Source organism: Physeter macrocephalus, chromosome 13, assembly GCF_002837175.3.
Source record: "Physeter macrocephalus isolate SW-GA chromosome 13, ASM283717v5, whole genome shotgun sequence".
In the NCBI taxonomy this organism is placed as follows: Eukaryota; Metazoa; Chordata; class Mammalia; order Artiodactyla; family Physeteridae; genus Physeter; species Physeter macrocephalus.
This window is the reverse complement of record NC_041226.1, coordinates 84901737-84920307: the sequence shown is the minus strand read 5'-3', so window position 1 is coordinate 84920307 and position 18571 is coordinate 84901737. Positions and strand designations below refer to the sequence as shown.

The following is an 18571-nucleotide window of genomic DNA, read 5'->3' as shown; positions in this document are numbered from 1 at the left end:
GGCGTGAGGTCAAAGGGATGCAGGGGAAGCAGGTGTCAACATCGGCTTGTAAGCGGTGACTGTGCCCGATCTTTACCACTTATAATCTGCAAGTGGGATTACGTTAAGTGTTCCAGTTAAAGACAACGTTCTACCCCCTACCCTGGCCTGTTCAGCTACCTGAAATCACCATCGCCTTCTTTTCCCTTCTCACGGGTGGAGCCTGGCCCCTGTCTGGAGACCCTGCACTTCCCAAGAACCCAAGAGATGCCTCCTTCCTGGTCACTTGCGAGAGCTCGGCCGCCCTCACCGCACGCCTTCCCTAAACGACAAGGGCATCGCGACTCCAGGAGCTAGAGGTGAATTCCATGGGCAGCTGCGCGGGGTCACCCGTCACAGGCCTCCTTCAACAAGAAACCTGCGGAAACTAGAAAAGTTCCAGGCCTACCCAGCTGCACCCAGGACTGGGCATCTCATGCTCTGGCCTCCGGTACCCACCAAAGAACTGCTGGGTTTTGATTCCAGGCCAAACTTTTAATAGAGAAAATTCATCTACAGATGTTCTGCCATCAGCCAATATATTCAGTTATTGGAATCCGGGAGATTTAGCGGCAACCCGGTTGTTTTATTTGCTCTCTGGATGGAACCATTTTTCTTGCGTATTTAATATCCTGGAGGATTATTTTCCCCGGCAAATACTCAGTCGGAGACAGCAAATCCATTCTGAACCTATCAGGTCGTTCGTTATTTTGTCTTCTGGGGACTCAGGGCAGGTATTTGTACATTTGCTGTCTCCTATGCCATTAAGGGGAAATTATGAAGAGTTCGGCCCATAATTGCAGCTGTAATTACTTAACAATCCCTGCCTGATCCTGCCTGGACAGACTCCCATCACGGCTTCACACCAGGAATAAAGCCGGTGGCGTCTTAGACTGTCTTATTGAAGTCAGGGCTGTTTTCTGAAGAACCAGCTCCTGTCTCTCCCGGGGAGGATTTTGCGTGTGCCGGCTCCTCCAAGGTAATTTGCAAACATGAAAGTAGGAAGATGCCTCCACTTCTAAAAGTTTTAATTGCCGCTTTTCCTGCCACGGCTCTGGCAGTGAGTGGCCTGTGGGAGTCCTCCTGCTTGGGTAGGACTTGCAGCTAATGAGGCTCTCAGTGAGGGTCCCGCGTTTCCTACCATCCCCCACCCCGCTTCCTCCTCACAGCTCAGGGTATCTGGAGAAGGAAACCCAGTAGCAACAAGAAAGCAAGAAAGGATTTGGGGGATTATTTTGTCTTGGGCTTGGTGAATTTAAAAGAAACCCAAATCTTAAAGAATATGTTGGGTATAAGAGAGTCACAGATGCTGGAAAGATGGGGCAGTCCAGAGCATGGGTGACGGAGAAGGATTTAAGGGAACAGGAAGGGCTTCCCTGGTGGCGCAGTGGTTGAGAGTCTGCCTGCCGATGCAGGGGACACGGGTTCGCGCCCCGGTCCGGGAGGATCCCACGTGCCGCGGAGCGGCTGGGCCCGTGAGCCATGGCCACTGGGCCTGCGCGTCCGGAGCCTGTGCTCCGCGACGGGAGAGGCCGCAGCAGTGAGAGGCCCGCGTACCGCAAAAAAAAAAAAGAAAAAAAAAGTAACAGGAAAGAAGCAGTGATTCCTCCTTGGAGATGGGGAACGGGAAGCTTCCAGAAGGCGGGAGCTCTGAGCTGGGAGGGGAGAGAGGACGTGGGGAGGGCACAGGTGAAGGGGCCAAGGGGCTCTGGAGCCCCTTGCTCACTCGGTGAGCCCCACAGCAGCGTGGGGGCAGAGGGGAGAGGCTGAGGGGCGCTGGGGTCAGAGGTGGCCTGGGCCAGGCCCGAGGCGGCAGCGTCCCCTCGCAGTGCAGTGTCCAGGCGGCCCCCAGCGTGCAGTAGAGACGCGGCCCCCGGTGCGGGGGTGGGGTGGGGGTGGGGAAGGGTCCCAGGAGTGGCCCTTTGACTATGCAGGGCCGCCGCCCCTCCCCCAGGCTGCCCTGCTGGCCCACACCCCCAGCCCCTTTCCAGGGTCCTCTGGCATCTCCCTCCCTCCCCACCCAGTGGTCCAGGGCCCACCCAGTTTCTCACGGGCGAGCTGACCGCGATCCAGGGCTGCCAGCAGCGGGCAAGCCCCTGCCAGCGGTCGTTCTTTTCTGCTTCAGTGTGTCACGCCACCGGAGGGGCTGGAGAGGACAAGCGGGGCCTCCACCTACTTCGCATCCCGTATCTTCCCAGCAAGTGGCCGGATCCCAAGGGCGCCCGCTGTGACCAGCAGACACGGTCCCCGCGGCCCCGCCGCCTCCTTGCCTGACCGGCTCGCCGTCTCAGTGGCTCCAGCCTCCGAGGGGCCCCGGGGACGGAGTCAGATGTTCTTAGATGTTCTCAGACTGACTCCGAGAGTACCAGCTACACCCCCTCTAAGTGCCGCCTACACCCCCGCCTGGGGACCCGCCCAGGTTCTTTCCAGGACAAGTGATGGAAAGTGAAGAAGACAGTTTTGGAAACACATCAGCCCCTCTGCTCCCTGGTTTGGGTGCGGTGCCAGCTGGGCTGAGCTCATGGGGGCTGCTGGCTTCTCCCCAGGCCCACGTCACAGCCCTGCTGTCCACCCTGCCAAGGAGGCCAGCCGCCCCAGAGCACAGGGAGGGCAGGGGAGGGGGTGGATGGTCACCACATGCCACACCTGGCCTTGGCATCTAGTGCCAAGGCCGGTCCTGAACTGTCTTGTGAAAGGAGAGTCACTTTGACCTGTGCCTTCTCTGGCCATGTGAATCCTCAGGGCACTCCAGAACGGCTCTGTCCTGCAGAGACCTCAGGACCCCCTTAGAGACGGAGCCTGGCTTGGTGTCGGCAGGCCTGGCCGTGGTGGTCTGGGCTCCCCCGATGCACGAGGTCCTCTGTCTCCAAGGCTCAGGGACCCAGACCCCAGACAGGGCCGGCCACTCACCTCCCGGATCCCCAGCGCTCCTAGTGAGCGAACTGGCCAGAGAGGGCCTGGGTGTACCTTTACCCACTTTTCGGCAGGGTCTCTGCGGCTGCCCCCTGCCACGCCGGAAGCAGGTGCTTGTCCCAGGCTCCTTCCAGCTGTGCCTTGGAAGAGCCTGGCGGGGCGGGGTGGGGTGGGACCCCCGGTGGTGGAGTCCTCGGATTCAGATTCACCCAAGGAGAGGGGACCTCCAAGCTGATTCTCGGGCTCTGACCCTTGCGGGGGATGAGTGTCTAGGGACCCAATGGGGCTTGTGTCCAGACCGTGCCCTGTCCTCTTCTGAGAGGGGCACTCGCTCTGGAAGACGTCTGCAAGGATCTGGAGGCCTCGGTCATTTTTAAAACCATCTGAAATGACAAACGAAGCAAAAGCATCTCCTAATATTTTTATTGTTCCTTAGACAACCGGATAGTACAAAGTTTCCCTCTTTTTTACTTAAAAAATGTACTTTCCGCACACTGTTGCCCTCGGGAGCATTTCTTTCCCGTTGGAAACGGACGCTTCCCTAGATGAGCCCTTCTCATCTGTGGTTACACTATTTAGATAATTTAACAAGGAGAGGATATTTCCTTTCATGATTAGCAACATGAACTTGATCATCTCTCTACGAGGGCGGAACATCGACGTGTATTTTTATCATTCCTCTTTAGAAACAAAAACCACCCTCTTACTAATCCAGACTACGGCATTGCATGTACAACATTCATGGCATCAACTAAACAGACAAGTCACCACCTCGAGGAAACGACAGACGGACACTGCACGACGTATCTACGGGGTACGCGGATTCAAACGGTGTGGCGCTGAGCCTGTCCACGCCGCACGCGCCGGCCGCCGGTCCTGGGGAACTAACTCGGGTCCACGGGCTACTTGGAGTCTCAGCACAGTTCACCTAAGACACAGCGCGGGGTCAAGGGCGGCAGCGGTGATGAGATGCGAGTTACGCTAGCCTACGTGGCCCCCCTCGGCCGCCGAGCAAGGCCCGGGGGAGGGGGGGAGGGCTTCAATGAGACACGACACTCAGGTCCGTCGAGCTGACCGTTGATCTACGGACAAGTCCATGCGATCCCGACAGCGGGTTGTTCTCAGTAAGCGCTGGCCAACAGTCAGTGCCTTACTTCTTGAGTATATTGACCAGAAAGGGACCGGGGCGGGGGAACCAGGGAGCCCTGGGCTGCAGTTCCAGCCGTATATACGGGGGGCTTCTTCCCACGCTGGCCGCCCCCCGGCTGGGGCTGGAGAAACACGGGGGCCACGCCACCCCGTGACGCCGGAGTCCGCGCTGCTGCCGGTTGCTCCGAATGAGCCTTGTTCGTCTCACCGATATCAATTCGGCCGCCGTTCCACAGGAATTTCCAGGTGGGTGAGGACGCGGGACCCTTGGCCTCCCGGCGCACGGAACTACAACTCATCAGACCGGATGACGTGGAAGAGGGTGACGTTGTAGAGGATCTGGTGGCCGTTGTTCCAGGCGTAGAGGGCGCGGTCCCTGGGGTTGTAGTCCAGCATGGAGATGTGCGAGTACTTGTTCTGGAAGGGGATGTCGATGTACTCGTAGGTCGAGGCGTTGGTCTGGTAGGCGTAGTGGACCTTGGTGCCCCCCGAGTAGCCGTTGGTGACGTAGAGGGTCCCGCAGATGATGAAGGCCTCGCCGGCGCTGCGCTTGGGGTAGCTGGTGTTCCAGGTCTGCATCACCTGCAGGGAGACGGGGTCCAGCTTGCTGATGACGATGTTACCGGCGTTCTGGTTGGTGGCGTAGACAGCCCACAGCCCGTTCTCGTCCACCATGAGGTCGATGTCCGAGTGGCCACCCCAGGCGTAGTGGTACATGTTGTTATAGCCGGCGTAGTCCAGGCTGCGGGTCTTCAGGATCGTCTCCGTCTTTAGGTCGAACCTGATGACGATGTGACTCTGGAACTTGTTGAAGTAGATGGAGCCGTTGTAGACCACCTGCCCCGTGCCGGACCAGGGGTGCGGGAGGCGGTGGGACGTGAAATTGTCCGTGGTCATGAAGGCCAGCATCGATCTGTACTCGCGGACAAAGCGGTTGTTGTGGTAGCCGTCCATGTACCAGACCTGCGGACACAGCGGACCTGTCAGTGGTGCTGAAGCGGGGGGGGGGACCCCTCCCGGGTAGCCATCCCCTCCTGGACTTGGGATTTAGTGATTCGGCTTCCCGGAGAAGGAGCTGGAAGGACTGGGAGAGAATAGACTAAACAGGGTCATGTCCTTCCTCCAAACCCACGGGGTGCCTTTCACGAGGGGCCAGCGCTGTCTCCCCACCAGGGGAGGGAGCGTCCAGCCTGGAGAAAGGACACCGCGCACAGGCGTGTGGGGACCGACCGCCTGGGACCTGCAGCCGCGCCGTGGGCCGTGGCTGGCAGCCGCCCCCTGCTGTTGCTGTTCCCGCCAGGTGGGTGGGGCTGCCCCCAGGCTGCGGGTCATCTGGGAAGGCTGGCCCTCCAGCGGCATGTGACACCGCCCTCCCGCAACAGCAGGCAGTCTGCAGGGATGGCCGTCATCGAGGTGGCCAGGAAAGGCGATGCCCGATACCCCAGGGGGCGCGTGCGTCAGGCTCTCCTTTCGTCCAGGCCCTCACGGCAGGCCGGACTGGATCACCAGTCCGGCGGGGGGCGGGGGGGACGTCATTAATTTGGCACTTGCGATGCTCAGAGTGTAATCGCTCTGTCACGCCCCGTCCTGGGAAAGTGCCCCTCCCTGAGGAAGCCGGGCTTCCAGAAGGCTCTGACTGCTCAAATCAACCAAGATAACAAACCCAGGAGAGGCCCAAGTCTGGGGTCACAAGAAGAAGAGCTTTCCGATGACGGCTTAAATGCCAGTTGACTCGAAAGCTGTCTAGACTTTGCGCAAAACGCTTAGGTCATTTTCAACCAACATGGGAGCAAATTAGGAAGCAATGCAGTTAGTCAGAGGAAAATCTGCCGGGCTAATGCTGTTCCCAGTGCATCTGTCTGGCAAGAAGGCAGCTGCTTTATCCGTCAAGGGCTCTGCCGGCTGCAGGAGGGATTAAGGACGTGGGAGTTTTCAGACACGGTACTGCGCGCGCGTTAAAAATTTTTAAAAAACCCCCAAAACCTGTAACCTTGGTCCTGAGACATCCATTCAGATGCTTAGAGGCAGATGTGCTTTTTGTTTTTAACAACATTTTTTTTTAAAGACTGGGTCTCATTTGAGGCTTTTCATTATCCTTAGCCTCCGTCAGAGCAGCCCTCAGCGATGTGGGCCATGCATCAGAACGGGGCAAGCGCAGGGCTGGGCGGGAGGTGTCAGAGGTCCGCAGGGTGATGTGCAGACGCCCTGACATCTCGCCTCCTCTTGGCTACCTCCCAGACACGGAGCTCACTGCTCCTCTCAAGACTTAGCTCAAGTGACAGCCCCCCTCCGCACCCTCTCCTGACCCCCCCATCTCAGCTCTGTCTGCCTTCCCCGCGGGTGGGTCTCTGATGGTGGGGACCCGGTTGGGTTGCTGCGTCCCTGGACCCCCAGGACTCAGCACCTCCTTCCTGTGGGCAGAGCTGGGTGAAGCCAGCATCCAATTGCTAAGGATTTTTAAACTGCCTTTTCCTCCGATAAACTAGCAAATTGGTCACAGGGGGCAACACTTGGAAAAGGCAATTTAGGGTGGGAGAGAAAATCAGCACAGGGGCTAAATGTGTAACAACCAGCTCTCGGCCTGGAGGGTTTAAGCCACCAGTGAGCCCCTCTGTGCAAAAGAGGAGCGCATCACGGGACCCCCAGGGCCTGCGATGCGGGCCCACCTCTGGCAGTGCCTCCCACCCTCATGAGCTCACTCTGATCTCACCTCAAATGTCTCGTCCTTCCCCGCCTGCTCCACGTTCCAAGGCTCAGATGGAACCCCGTCCCCTCCAGGATGCCGCCCAGAACCGCTGCATCTGAACCGCTGAGGCCCGGGACCAGGGTCCTCAACCTGGCTGGGTCTCCGGGGAGCTTTCACACCCCAGAACAATGACACAGACCTTGGGGGTAGAGCCGGGCATCGGCTGGGTAAAGCTTCCAGGGGATTCTAACGTTCGGCAGGGTCCCCGAGACCACCTGTTCCAAGTCCCCAGTTCGGAGAGGCCCGGGGCTGAGGGTCTCGCCCAGGGCCACACGGTCTGTTCACCAGAAAGCAGACTGCATCTCGCACAGGACACACCCACTGCCTGCGTTCGCTGGGCCACTTCCTCCCAGACTCCCGAGGCCGTCCTCTGAAATGCCCAACCGACCCCATAAAGCAGGTTCTGTCCACCGGCACGGACAGAAGGGGACGGCGACCGTCCACCCGCTCATTCCTGGGCTTGACCACAATGCCCGCTGCACCCACCACCGCCCGGCGGGATGCCTCGGGTGGCTCAGGTGGCCACGCGCCTCCTGTTCTCCGAGAGATGGGAACTCGTTCCCTGCCCTCCGGGCGCTGGTGACCTCGGGGCCACGCTCCATGCAGGCTGCAGCTCCCTGTGGCCACTGTCCTGCGGGAAGGACCGTGGGGCCCCAGGCTGAGGAGGGGGAGAGCTGAGAACACACGGGGGGACAGAAGCCAGAGAAGCCCAAGGGAGAAAGGGGCCCTTGGGGCAGCAGGGCTCACAGCCCCCGCCGCAGGTGCTTCTGTCAGCAGAAGGAAGGCCCCCCCGGGGCAAGTGGCGAGAGGAGCCCCCTCGGCAGGTCTGAGGCCAGGGCGCAAGCTCCCCCATCCACGAGGGTCCCTTTGCCAGAAAAGATAAAACAAAGCCACGTCCGGATTCTTTCTTTGTAAATGCCACGCCTTGAGTGGATGTGGCCCACCAGCTCACTGGAATCAAAACGCCCCGCACCAGCTCCCCTGTAAGAAAACCTGGGTATTCCCACGTCTTGACTGCATTTCGGTTCCACACGGTGGAGTTTACGGAGAACGTGGGGTTTTCCTAATTGTCCCTATTATTTTCATGTGCTTTTTAGTGAAGAGGGCCATCTCGGTGCAGGGCAGGGCAGGGCGATGGTGTCGAGTCTGGCCCCATCTTACGTGATGCAGGGATGTACCCGGGAGGGGCGGAGCGGGGGAGGGAAGCCGCCCAAAGGGCCTGGCTTAGTAACGTGACCATGTCCTCTCCTCCCTTTGGCGGGTCAGGCATCTGTCACATGTCCTCCTGGCAGGACCTGACCTCAAGGAGCCGGCACGGGTGGGAAAGATGCTCTAAAGGGAGCCCTTAGCTGAACAGGTGAGCGGGGAGGTGGGAGGCTTCACTGGGGAGTGAGGGTTGAAAGGGGGGCGAGGTCAGCAGCCCCAAGACCGTCCCCGACCACACGAAACAGTGTGACCGTGCAGTTCGGATAATACGACCTTCAGGAAGACGGATTCCGTAGGAATAAAATACCCGGGTGGCCGTGACACTGTTTAGATGACAGGGAAGGACTTTTAAACACTAAACTGAGCTCGCTGCTGTCTGGGAAACGAGCTGTGTTCTAGTGATGAGACCACCTCTCTGAACATGAACTTCCTGGGGGCCAGAGGCTGGCCGGTCCCCTTACCAATGTCTGATGCGAGCGGGCCTGGGACTTCTACAGCGGAAGCACGGCTGTGAGAGGGACGGTGGACGCCGGACCTTAGAAGGGCCCACAGTCAGAGGTACGCGCCTCAGCGTCTTGGTCTCCCGGGGGAGGGACACAGCCTGGGGTGACGAGAGCACGGCTTCCGGAGCTCTGGTGCCGTCAGAAGCTTCTGGACAGGGTGGAGGACCACCGGAGCCCAGCACAGTGCCTGCCTGCACACAGGTGGTGCTTAATGAATGAGCTAACCTGGTTCTAACAGCTCAGCACAAAGGCAGGGGGACCCGAAAGCCCCTTTGAGGGCTCCCGGACAGGGGTCCCAAGGCAATTCCCCACCCTGGCTGCTGGCCACAGCCCTCTTTCCTCGCCCTCTGTGGCCTCCTGCACTGAAGCTGACACTGATTTATTTTTGGGGGAGCGAGTTATTGGTCTCCTGTGTGTGATCAAAACTGGACGGAGCATGGAAAAGATCAAAACAAAAGAAAACAGCTCCCTTCCAGATCAATGGCGGGACCTGGGGACGTGTCACTTAGCAGGCTGTGAGTTGGTGGCTGTGCTGATCTCACGGCTTGGGGCAGGACTGCCGACTGCCCAAAGCTTTGGAGCAGGCGCCCAGGGTTCCCTGCCAGCGAGCTGGTCCCCTCCCTCCCTCCCCACGCAGTCAGCTCCCACAAAGGCCCCCCTTCCGCCTTCCTGCTTGCACTCCGCCCATCACCAGGGCCCCCTTTCCTGGAGGGTGATCAACTCATCACGCAGAAAAGAGATGTCTAATTTCCAAAAGCATCCATCACCACCTCAACGGCTTTGCAAATGAACCTACATCCTCACGGTACGGGGGATTCCAGGAGCCCTGATACGTGATCTCTGAGAAAAGATAATTTGACGAGCGCTCACTACAACAAAGGAAATTTACATCAACATGGCGACCCAGAGGCACATCTGTGGTGTCAGATGGGGCGAAATCCTCTAGACCGGGGTTCGTCCTCTGCCAGCACCAAGGTCATTGGTTCCAGCTCACGGATCCCAAGAGGCCTGCTGGGTCAGTGGGGTGTGGGTGGTGGGGCAGGCGGAGGGCAGGCAGGAGGTGGGGAGAAGGCAATGGAGAGGAGGGTGATCCGGGAGACTCAACCTGGAACATCGCGGTTAATAAATGGTTAATAAAACCACTGGCCAGCCTTTCCTGAGACCTTGGGCAAGTCACGTGACCCTCCTGGCCCTGCGTTTTCTCATCCACACAGCAGAGACAACTATGATCTCCAGTTGGAGGGAAGCCGTGGGACCAAACCAGGCCAGGCACAGGTGCGCTCAGCTGAGGGCTGGGCACACGTGTCGCTGCGTCCTAGAAACCGATACTTCCTCTTGTATTTCAATATACACATCACGCGCTCAGGATCTGCATCACCATCTTGCTTTCATGTCTGCATTACTGTTATTACCACTGACATCTGCAGCAAGAGGACACTCCTAACCTAACTCGGAACCAAAGTGGTGTTTTCCAGGGGGACGCAGATGAAACTGGAGAGCAGTCAGGGTAACAACTGGTCAATGAAATGGTTCACTGGTAATTAACTGGTAATTAATTGGCCAATTAAATCCTTAGAAAACTTCCAAGGACCAGCTAGCCGTCACCATTCAGAAAATAAAACACAAACAAACTTCACCCCCCCAAATACCGGACCCGGTCATTTCCCGGGTTTGTAGCCTGTAGCCGGCCCCCTCCTTCCAGAACTCTCTTCCTGCAGAGCTGGGGATGAGGTCTGGGAAGAGGCTGGGGCCTGCTGGGGGGTGGGTAAGGAAGGGGAGAGACGGGGGTTCCTCCCACTGGAGGTTGTGGGATAAAGACAGACGCCCAGATCGCTGGAAAGCCCGTCATGGTCCCCCAGGCGTCTCCCCCAGAAGGAGAAAGTGTGCCGCTTCCTGATCTACACAGAAGCGATCACGCCGTCTAAAGGGTGGGAATGGGGCTGGGGGAGGAGCAGAGATCAGAAGTCTCAAGATCCCTCCCCACTGAAAATCCTCCAGACAAGGCTCAGAGGTTCTCAGATTCCTAAGCTCCTTTCTCAATCTGCCCAGAGGAAGAGTTGAGGTTTTTTTAAGGTGTTTATTTTCTAAACGTCCTGCAGGCAAGGGGCTGGGGAAGAGAGGCCCTGGACTGTTGCGACGGTTCTCTCCGGGTGCCAGCCGTCAGGCTGGTGGGCCACCAAGGGACAGGGATGCCCACAGCTCCTTTCCTCCACCGAGAGCCAGAGCCCTGGGCGTTCGGAACCGCCCTTGGCTGAAACGCTCCCAAAGGACGCTGTGGTGGCGGACGGATGTGACCCGGGCCCAGTGGGCCAGGCGCCACCCTCCCAGCCAGCCAGCCCCGAAGGGACTCCGACGACAGAACGCAGCCCCCACCCCATCCCGATCAAGACAGACGTGCCGCTCGCTCGTCTCTCTCTCTCTTTTTATGAGGTTTTTACCCAGGGGGGAGAGTCTAGAAAAAAAAGAACATGGCTTTTCTCCTACATCAAAAAAGAACATGAGTTTCCATCAGCCATGAAAGGAATGGCAAATGAAACGCAAATGAGAAGTCATTAAAACAAGAAGGCCTGACCGTGCCGTTCCCGAGCGAGCGGAGCGGGGGCAGGGCGTTGAGTCCGGGCAGCCGCTCCGCTCGCTCCCAGGGGCGGAGCCACGCCCGACGGGGCGGGGCTCGCAGGCGCCCTCCTGCTCTGTCCTGCCAGGGTCATCCTCACATCGGACCCGCCCCGCGGTCTGTGACTCTGGCTTAGTACAGGGACCTCGGCAAGGGACCTGGGCCGCTCCCCAAAGTCCCTGGAACCCCACCCCGGGGGCACCAAGTTTCGCTCGTCCACAGCTCCCCGGCCCCAGACCCAGATCCAATGGAGGACGCACTTACCCTGTTATCACCCTCTGGGGCCAGAGGGTCCGTCATCCAGGACCCAAACCTCGAGCCGGAGGTCTTGATGGTCACGGGGTCACTTATGCCCGTCAGCTTGCCACACGCTGGAAGAGAGGACACAGCGCAGGGCAGTGAGTGCCTGGGCCCAGCCCCAATACCTGCCCCTCCCTCGGCTGCTGTCTAGCCGCTCCTGCCCTGCTCTTCCCTTGGCACCCCCAGCCCCGAAGGCGAGAGAGGCCACCATCCCCTCCCCCGAGCAGAGAGCAACGGAGGCCAGGGCGGGTGGGGAGAGGGAGGCGCAGCCCCCTGGGCCTCGGGCCGGGGGTGCCAGGGCCGCACCTCCCGATGGAGCAGTCAGCCTCGCCCCGACGCAGTTTTCTCCTCTGGGAAGCGGGGGCGGCAGCCGCTGGACCTCCTAAGGAGAAAGTGCGTCCGAGGTCCAGCGTCCAGCGCAGGAGGAAGGGCACCCCTTCCCCTTGGAGGGCCTGTGAGCTTCCCTGCGGGGTGACGGCTCCCTACTGCCTGGAGGAGGTGCCCAGGGGCCGGAGGGCCACACCGACACTCGGGCACTCCCGACAGCCCAGCGCCCTTAGCACTGCCCCTGAGAGCCCCGGGCGGCCACCGCGCCCAGCAGAGATCCCCCTCCTGCTACCTGGATGCCAACCGATGTGCGTAGCCCTGAAGCCTTCCGGAATAAATAAACTCAGCCAGCCTCAGAAGGGCAAAAGGTTCCTGAGCCTCAGAAGCCGACTGGCCCCTCGACGTAGGCAGTGGGCCCTGCCCTGCGGGGACGTGTGCCTTCTGGAACGCCCTCCCTTTCCTCCAGGCCAGGCCTGCGTGTAACTCCCCAGCTCTGCCTGCTCTGCTAAACTGCCACTGTATTAGCAGATGTAGAGGTCAGTCTGCAAAGTTTAGAGGAGACCTGCGCGTTTTCAGAAGATTGCCAGTGACTTAACCCAGGGACCGTGGTTTAGCCGGGGGTCATCCTCCCACGGGGAGGGGCCCGCGGCCACCTCTGCACTGTCTGGGGTGCCTCCCACTCTCTCCCCAAACTTAAAGTGGGGCAGGTAAATCCATCAGCGTCATTGAACAAGACTGGAGAAGTGGATCCCCTGGACCCCCAGCCACAGTGCCTGGTGCCTCTGTCTCTTTGTGCTGTCAGGAGAGCTTGTATCTGGGCAATGCGGAGGCTTTGGACCGGGGTTGAGAGCCGCCTGCAAGAGGAAGAAAGGCGGCTTTACACCCCAATTCCCATCAAGTCACGCTGCCCTGCTCCTAAGCCCCAGCGGCGCCACTCCCCAGGCTGCTGCCTCTGGCCCAGATTCGAAAAAGGAACTCAACTATTTTTACTCGCCCATCCCTTCCCAGTGTCTATTTTGCCTGTTCCCCTTTCAGGAGGAATTGCATACTTTCCCACTGAAATACTGTCCCCTCAAGGCCCGAGGCCAACACTTGCAGGGCAGGTAGGTGAGTCTGCAGAAAGGCGAGGGTCCCTGCACACAGCAAGTCTGCCCGGCCCTGTCCACAGCCCCCGTCTGAGGGAGGACAGACAGAGGACAAAGGGACTGGACATTATGTGCAGGTCAGCCAACATCTACAGCAACCAGAAGTAAGAAAAAAGTGGGTCCTTGGAAATCTCGCGAGAGCGTGCGTGCCCCCGAGAGCCCCAGACCAAGTTCTCATCCCACAGGGGTTCTGAGAATTGGGGCTGGGGTTCCCTGAGGGTTCCGTCTGGAGGAGGGAGGGCAGGGGAGAAGCAGGACACTAGGCTGGTCTCCCCCCAGCACCCTCTTTGTTTCTGTGACCCTGGGGGGTTCTGGGCTGCCCCCGGGAGATAGCAGACCCTCCAAACTGGGTGGGCAATGCTAACAGGGGCCATCAGACACCAGACACAGCCCATCTCCCTGCTGCCCAGAGGCCAGCAAAGTGCCCCGTGCAGGGCCTCCCCACCGCCGAGTCAGGGACAGTGGTCCCGTCTGCCGCCCGGAAGGAGAAGTCCCAAGGCACCGTGGCCCCAAGGGTGTCACCGATCGGGGGCCCCGGGTGGGAGGCCTGCTGGTGCCCCATCACGGGCACACTTCCCGGTGAGACGTCCGCTCACGCCAACGCCCTGCCCGGCCTTCAGTGGCCACACCCGGCCTGGGACGACCTCCCCCGAAGGAGACAGACATCCATCCTTTACGTCACATTCGGAAGGTGAAGATGGCGGGTGGAGGCCCGGCTCAGCTCAGCCGCCTGCCCGGCTCTTCCCGCGTCCCTACCTTCGCTCAGGCCCACCCCCATCGGGAGAGCCAGACCCCCACCCCGCTCCTGCCCTCCTGTCTTCTGTGGCTGGACCCACAGCGATGCCTCTGCAGAGCCCGCTCCCTTCTGGACGGCACCCACCCTGCCTCCCCGACCCAGGCTGGGCCTGCACACCCCCTGGGCGTGGACCCGGGCGTCCGGGTCTCACGGCCCCAGGCAGGACGCCCCTCCCCGCCCAAGGCTCAGCCTGGGGGAGCTGTCCAAAATGAATGAGTGAATGAACAAATGACTCACCTCCCAGGAACTGAGAGGTATATTTACCCATCTCCCAGAAAACCCTCGTCAGCCCACTGCTTTGCCACGTAACCCGCCAGAGGGGACGGGGGTGAAGGTGGGCCGCCTCTTCTGAGGGCGGCTTCCTCATCTGCCAGAAGGACACCCACCCCAGAGGCGGTTGTGGGAATTAAAGCAGTTAACCAGTGGGAAGCTTCTAGAAGGATGCCCGTCACGCCTAAGAGCCCAGTGGGGCCAGCAGCCGTGGCTTCACACTGAGACTGTGGCCAAGTCCAGGCCCGGGGCTGCCCTGGGTGGTCCCCCTGTGTCCGGCCCACACGTGGCTGCGGAGAAGGGGAGACCGTCTGCGGGGGGGCTGGGGGGCGGGAGGAGGGCGTCTGCACCAGCCCCAGCCCCGCCCTGGCCTGGGCTGAGGTCTCCCCCAGTGCACCCTGGCCCGAGGGGCTGAGCCCACCCTCCCCCAGCCTCTCGGACGGAGCCTTAAAATCATGGACGAGGAGCCGGCAGAGAAGGGCCCAGCTGGCCCAGGAGGCCTGCTCTTCCAGCTCCTGGCTGTGGGCTCAGCTCTCCACTGGGGATGGAGGCTGCCCGCCCTGCTTGAGTCACGGAGTTATTTTTGGTTCTCCATCCAGACGGGCTCTGCCAAGACCTCGGGAACTGACAGGATCTAAAAAAGCCCCACGGCAGAGCCGCGAGGCAGAGTCTTGCACGTTCCGCTCGCGAAAGTGTCCCTCTCTTGTCATGAGAGCTCGGGCGTCGTGGATGGGGAGCGGGGTGGTGGGGGGTGCCGAGCAGGTCCATCTCAGAGGAGGCCGGGCTCCAGGCACAGCACCCTCAGAGCCCAGGACGGGTCTCAGGAGGGAGGCCGCCTTGCAAAGCTGGGAGCCTGGACAAAGCAGCCTCTGCAGATGAAATCCTCTGGTTCCTGCTGTTCCTAGAAGGAGACCACTTCTGAACAACAGCCCAAATGACCTCTGACAGGAGCCTGAGCAGGTCCAGGGCGACATGCCCGCCAAGGAATCGGGCCAGAGACCAGACCGAGGGGGCTGACTGCTCCACAGAGGCAGACGGGTCCCGGGACCGCCCGGCCTCCAGGCCCATCTGCCTTGGTCCCAGCTTCCCTAAAGCCTGGGAAGAGTTAAGCTGGGAGAGCTGGCAAAGCTGGGAGCTCAGACGGACACATGTCCTTGCAGAAGAGCTAACCTGGGAGGGAGCAGCCTCCCTGTGAGCCCAGGCCCAGAGCCCCGAGGGCCGCCCTGGACGCCCGTCTCCCATCCGCACCTGGGCAGGGACGGGGACGCCCAGAGACCTCCTGCGATCCCGAGCACTTCCCGGAAGGAACCTGGGGGGACACCTGCCTGCAGGGACCGCTGAGGTCACTGCCGTGAGAAGCACCTGGACCCGGGTCCCCTCCCTCCTCCCCGTCCTAGTCAGTCCCCTGCAGACTGAGACACCCTCAACTTCCCTCTCAATCCTGAGCGCAAATCTGCATGTGCTAACTTATCCACCGTGCTTGGGAGCAGCTCGCTCACCCGGCTCCATCCCCGGCTCCATCCCCGGCTCCATCCCGGCCTCTGGGGAGGAGGTAAGGGCCCCTCTCTGTGTCTCCTCGACCTTCCCTACAGAGGCCTTTAGCACCGGAGAACCAGGACGGTGCAGCTGGGGGAAGCCCTAAGGTCAGCTAGTTCCCCTCGTTTTACAGACAGGACTGAGGCCTGACGCTAACGGGCATGTGACGTGCCCGGGACACATGCATGAGTACGAGTGACGTTCTGCATTGGATCTTAAGTCTCTGCTTTCGGCTGGTTTAGCTGCTGGGGCATCTGATCCTGCAGGCTCTCCACGCAGTGGCAGTGAAAGCTCGGGGGACGGGGTCGCCGGGCAGCTCTGCCTCTCCCTTGCCTTGCCCGGGAGCCAGAGGAACCGCAGGGGAGCCGTGGGGAGCCGCCTCCCTTCCGGATGATGCCCGAGAGATGCTGAGCCCGGTGTCCAGTTCTAGAAATCAGACTTTCAGATTCACCTTCTGGCTGGGCCACGAGGAAAAACATACAATCCCATCAAGAGAGGGCTTTAAGAATGGAAACAGAAAACCAATGGAACCTGCAGTCCTTGTTTTTTGTTTTTTGTTTCTTTGTTTTTCCTGTGTACGGAATTGTCAGCAACGGCAATTTGAAGATAATAGAGACCTAATTAAGGGCACTTTTGGGAAACTGCAGGGAGACCCTCTTCCCCATAATGACACCAGGGAGGTAACCGAGATACTGTTCACCAGAGCAAGGGACCTACAGTCAGACTTCAGACCCAGGAGACAAGAGGCGGAGGTGGCGGCGGGCCGGGGGCGGGAGGGGGAGGCCGAGGAAGGAACTGCCGACCTCTGAGGCACTGCATCTTCAGAAGTCCTAACCGCCCAGGACAGCATCAGTGCTGGCTTCCCCTGTTCTAGGCTCACCGGCAACCTCCCAGCAAAGAAACAGGCTGCTAAGATGGTACCTATTTGCAAGGCTAAAATAAAGACTAAAATAAGCAGCCACACGATGCTGGTTGGGTCTTTAAGTTACAGAGCTTGAATGAAAACCTAGGAAGCGGGAGAAGCAGCCGCTTTTACATATTACCTGTTGTCTGTCTACCTACCTACCTACTGACTTACCTACTTACCTATCGACCTATTATCTGTTGTCTATCCAACTACCTACCTACCGATTTACCTACCTATTTACCTATTATCTGTTGTCTATCTACCTACCTATCTATGTATTGTTTACCTACCCACTAACCTACTTATCTATCACCTGTCTGTCTCACTACCTACTGACCTACCTACCTACCTATCATCGGTCTAGCTGTCTCTTTACCTAGCAATCATGTCTAGCTATCGTGTACTACCGACCCACCTGCCTACGCGTCCCATCGCCACCTACTCTGTGCCGGGCACAGTGCGCAGCCCGTGATGTGAATGGTGTCTGTGGACTCACACAGTGACCCCAGGGCACTCCTACGCCTTCATCTGACAGACGAAGAGGCAGCTGAAACGCAAAGTGGTCAGTGCCTTGGTTGAGCCACCGGGCCATCGAGAGGCACTTACCCCTTCAGGACACCGCCTCCCCCACATGGGGGTTCTCAGCTAGGTGTTCACACCCACAGCACCCACCCGAGAGCTGCTGAAAGACGGATCCCCGCCCACATGCCCGAAGACTCAGCAGGTCCATCTACAGTTCAAGGCCTTTCTGAGCACAGAAGTTACCGCACTCAGTGGTGGAGAACAGGGCTCTGGGGGCCTCTTCAACCTCTCTCCTTACTCCCAAGTTGGCCATTTCAGCGGCCCAAGGGGAACCATGTGAAAGCCCCAAGATCCCAAGCCCTACAGTGAATTCAGCCAGCTTCTAAAAATAGGCCAAGTTCGGACACGAAGGCTGCTCGTCCGGGAAGGGCAGAATCCTCCTGCAGAGATCCTTAGCTTCTCATCGGTTGTAACTTTGCCCTCTGAATTTCCATTTTGCTCCTTCATCCGTTAATCGGAAAATGTGAAGGTTTAATCTTGGTTTCCCACTGGGCTACACGGTCTGTCTACCAGGGAATAAAAATGCTGCCGTGGAGAAATAAGTAACAAAGAGACCCCCAGGGGCCGAGAGCCCTCAGGGGGAGCGTTGGAGGGTCTGGAGAACGGTGACAGGAGCTTAGGGGAGAGGGAGCTCTATGGGTAGAAACCCAAAGACAGGGCCCACCAGAAGTATTCATGTAGTCCCATAACCACTGATAAGCCTGGGAACCAGTGACATTTCAAACATTCCCGCTGACTCCTGAATGCTGAAATGGGAAGAGCTGGTAGAGACCGTCCAGCCCAGACCCCCTCCCCGGGATTGTCCCAGGTCACCCAGTCCCGGACACACCAGGACGCGGGCGCCATGAAGCACATCTGAAAAACCGCAGCAGATAATCCCTCACGCCATGCAAGCGTACGCGTCACAACGGATTCGTCCTAACTCTCCCAACATCGTTCACTGCCCTCTCCCGGACTGCGGAGCTTTACTAGGGCACCTAGAACGGCATGAAAAATAAACTAGATGTGGGAACCTGTTCAAACAAAAAGGTTGGCTGACTCGATCTCCTTGCCCTTTGAACGTTCTCTCTCTCCCACTCAAGAGCAATGGGGATTTTTTTTAAAGTATTTGTTCTTTGGGGATGTTTTAAGTTCAAAATAAGGCATTTGTAGTGTGTGGGGGGGTGGGGGATGAAAAGGGAATCAAGTAAAAACATCAGATAAAGCCTAAAGGAAACTGTTTCATAAAGCAGAATTACCCTAAAAGCTACCCTAAGTTACTCTAAAAAGTAAACGATATGAAGATGAACAACCTCTGTGTTAGAGAACAGTGGGTGGAAGGGCCGGCCAATCTTTCCTAAGAAAACCGGAAAATGGAATTGGGATTTAAAATGTGCTATTTAAAAGTGGACTCTGGGGGCTTCCCTGGTGGCGCAGTGGTTGCGCGTCCGCCTGCCGATGCAGGGGAACCGGGTTCGCGCCCCGGTCCGGGAGGATCCCACATGCCGCGGAGCGGCTGGGCCCGTGAGCCATGGCCGCTGAGCCTGCGCGTCCGGAGCCTGTGCTCCGCAACGGGAGAG

The 18571-nt window shown here is 59.1% G+C and overlaps 1 protein-coding gene across 2 annotated transcripts in view; it reads right to left on the bottom strand.

The window, feature by feature from the left end:
• Window positions 1-3350: 3350 nt before the first annotated feature.
• OLFM1 (olfactomedin 1) overlaps window positions 3351-18571 on the bottom strand; it is a 37581-nt gene continuing 22360 nt past the window's right edge. For both annotated transcript variants that reach the window (XM_024117342.2, XM_024117340.2), the window contains exons 5-6: window positions 11414-11520; window positions 3351-5043 (exon numbers count right to left, since the gene is read on the bottom strand). In XM_024117342.2, coding sequence (XP_023973110.1) covers window positions 4369-5043; window positions 11414-11520 — 782 coding nt within the window. In that variant the 3' untranslated portion in view covers window positions 3351-4368. The remainder of the gene's footprint in view (window positions 5044-11413; window positions 11521-18571) is intronic.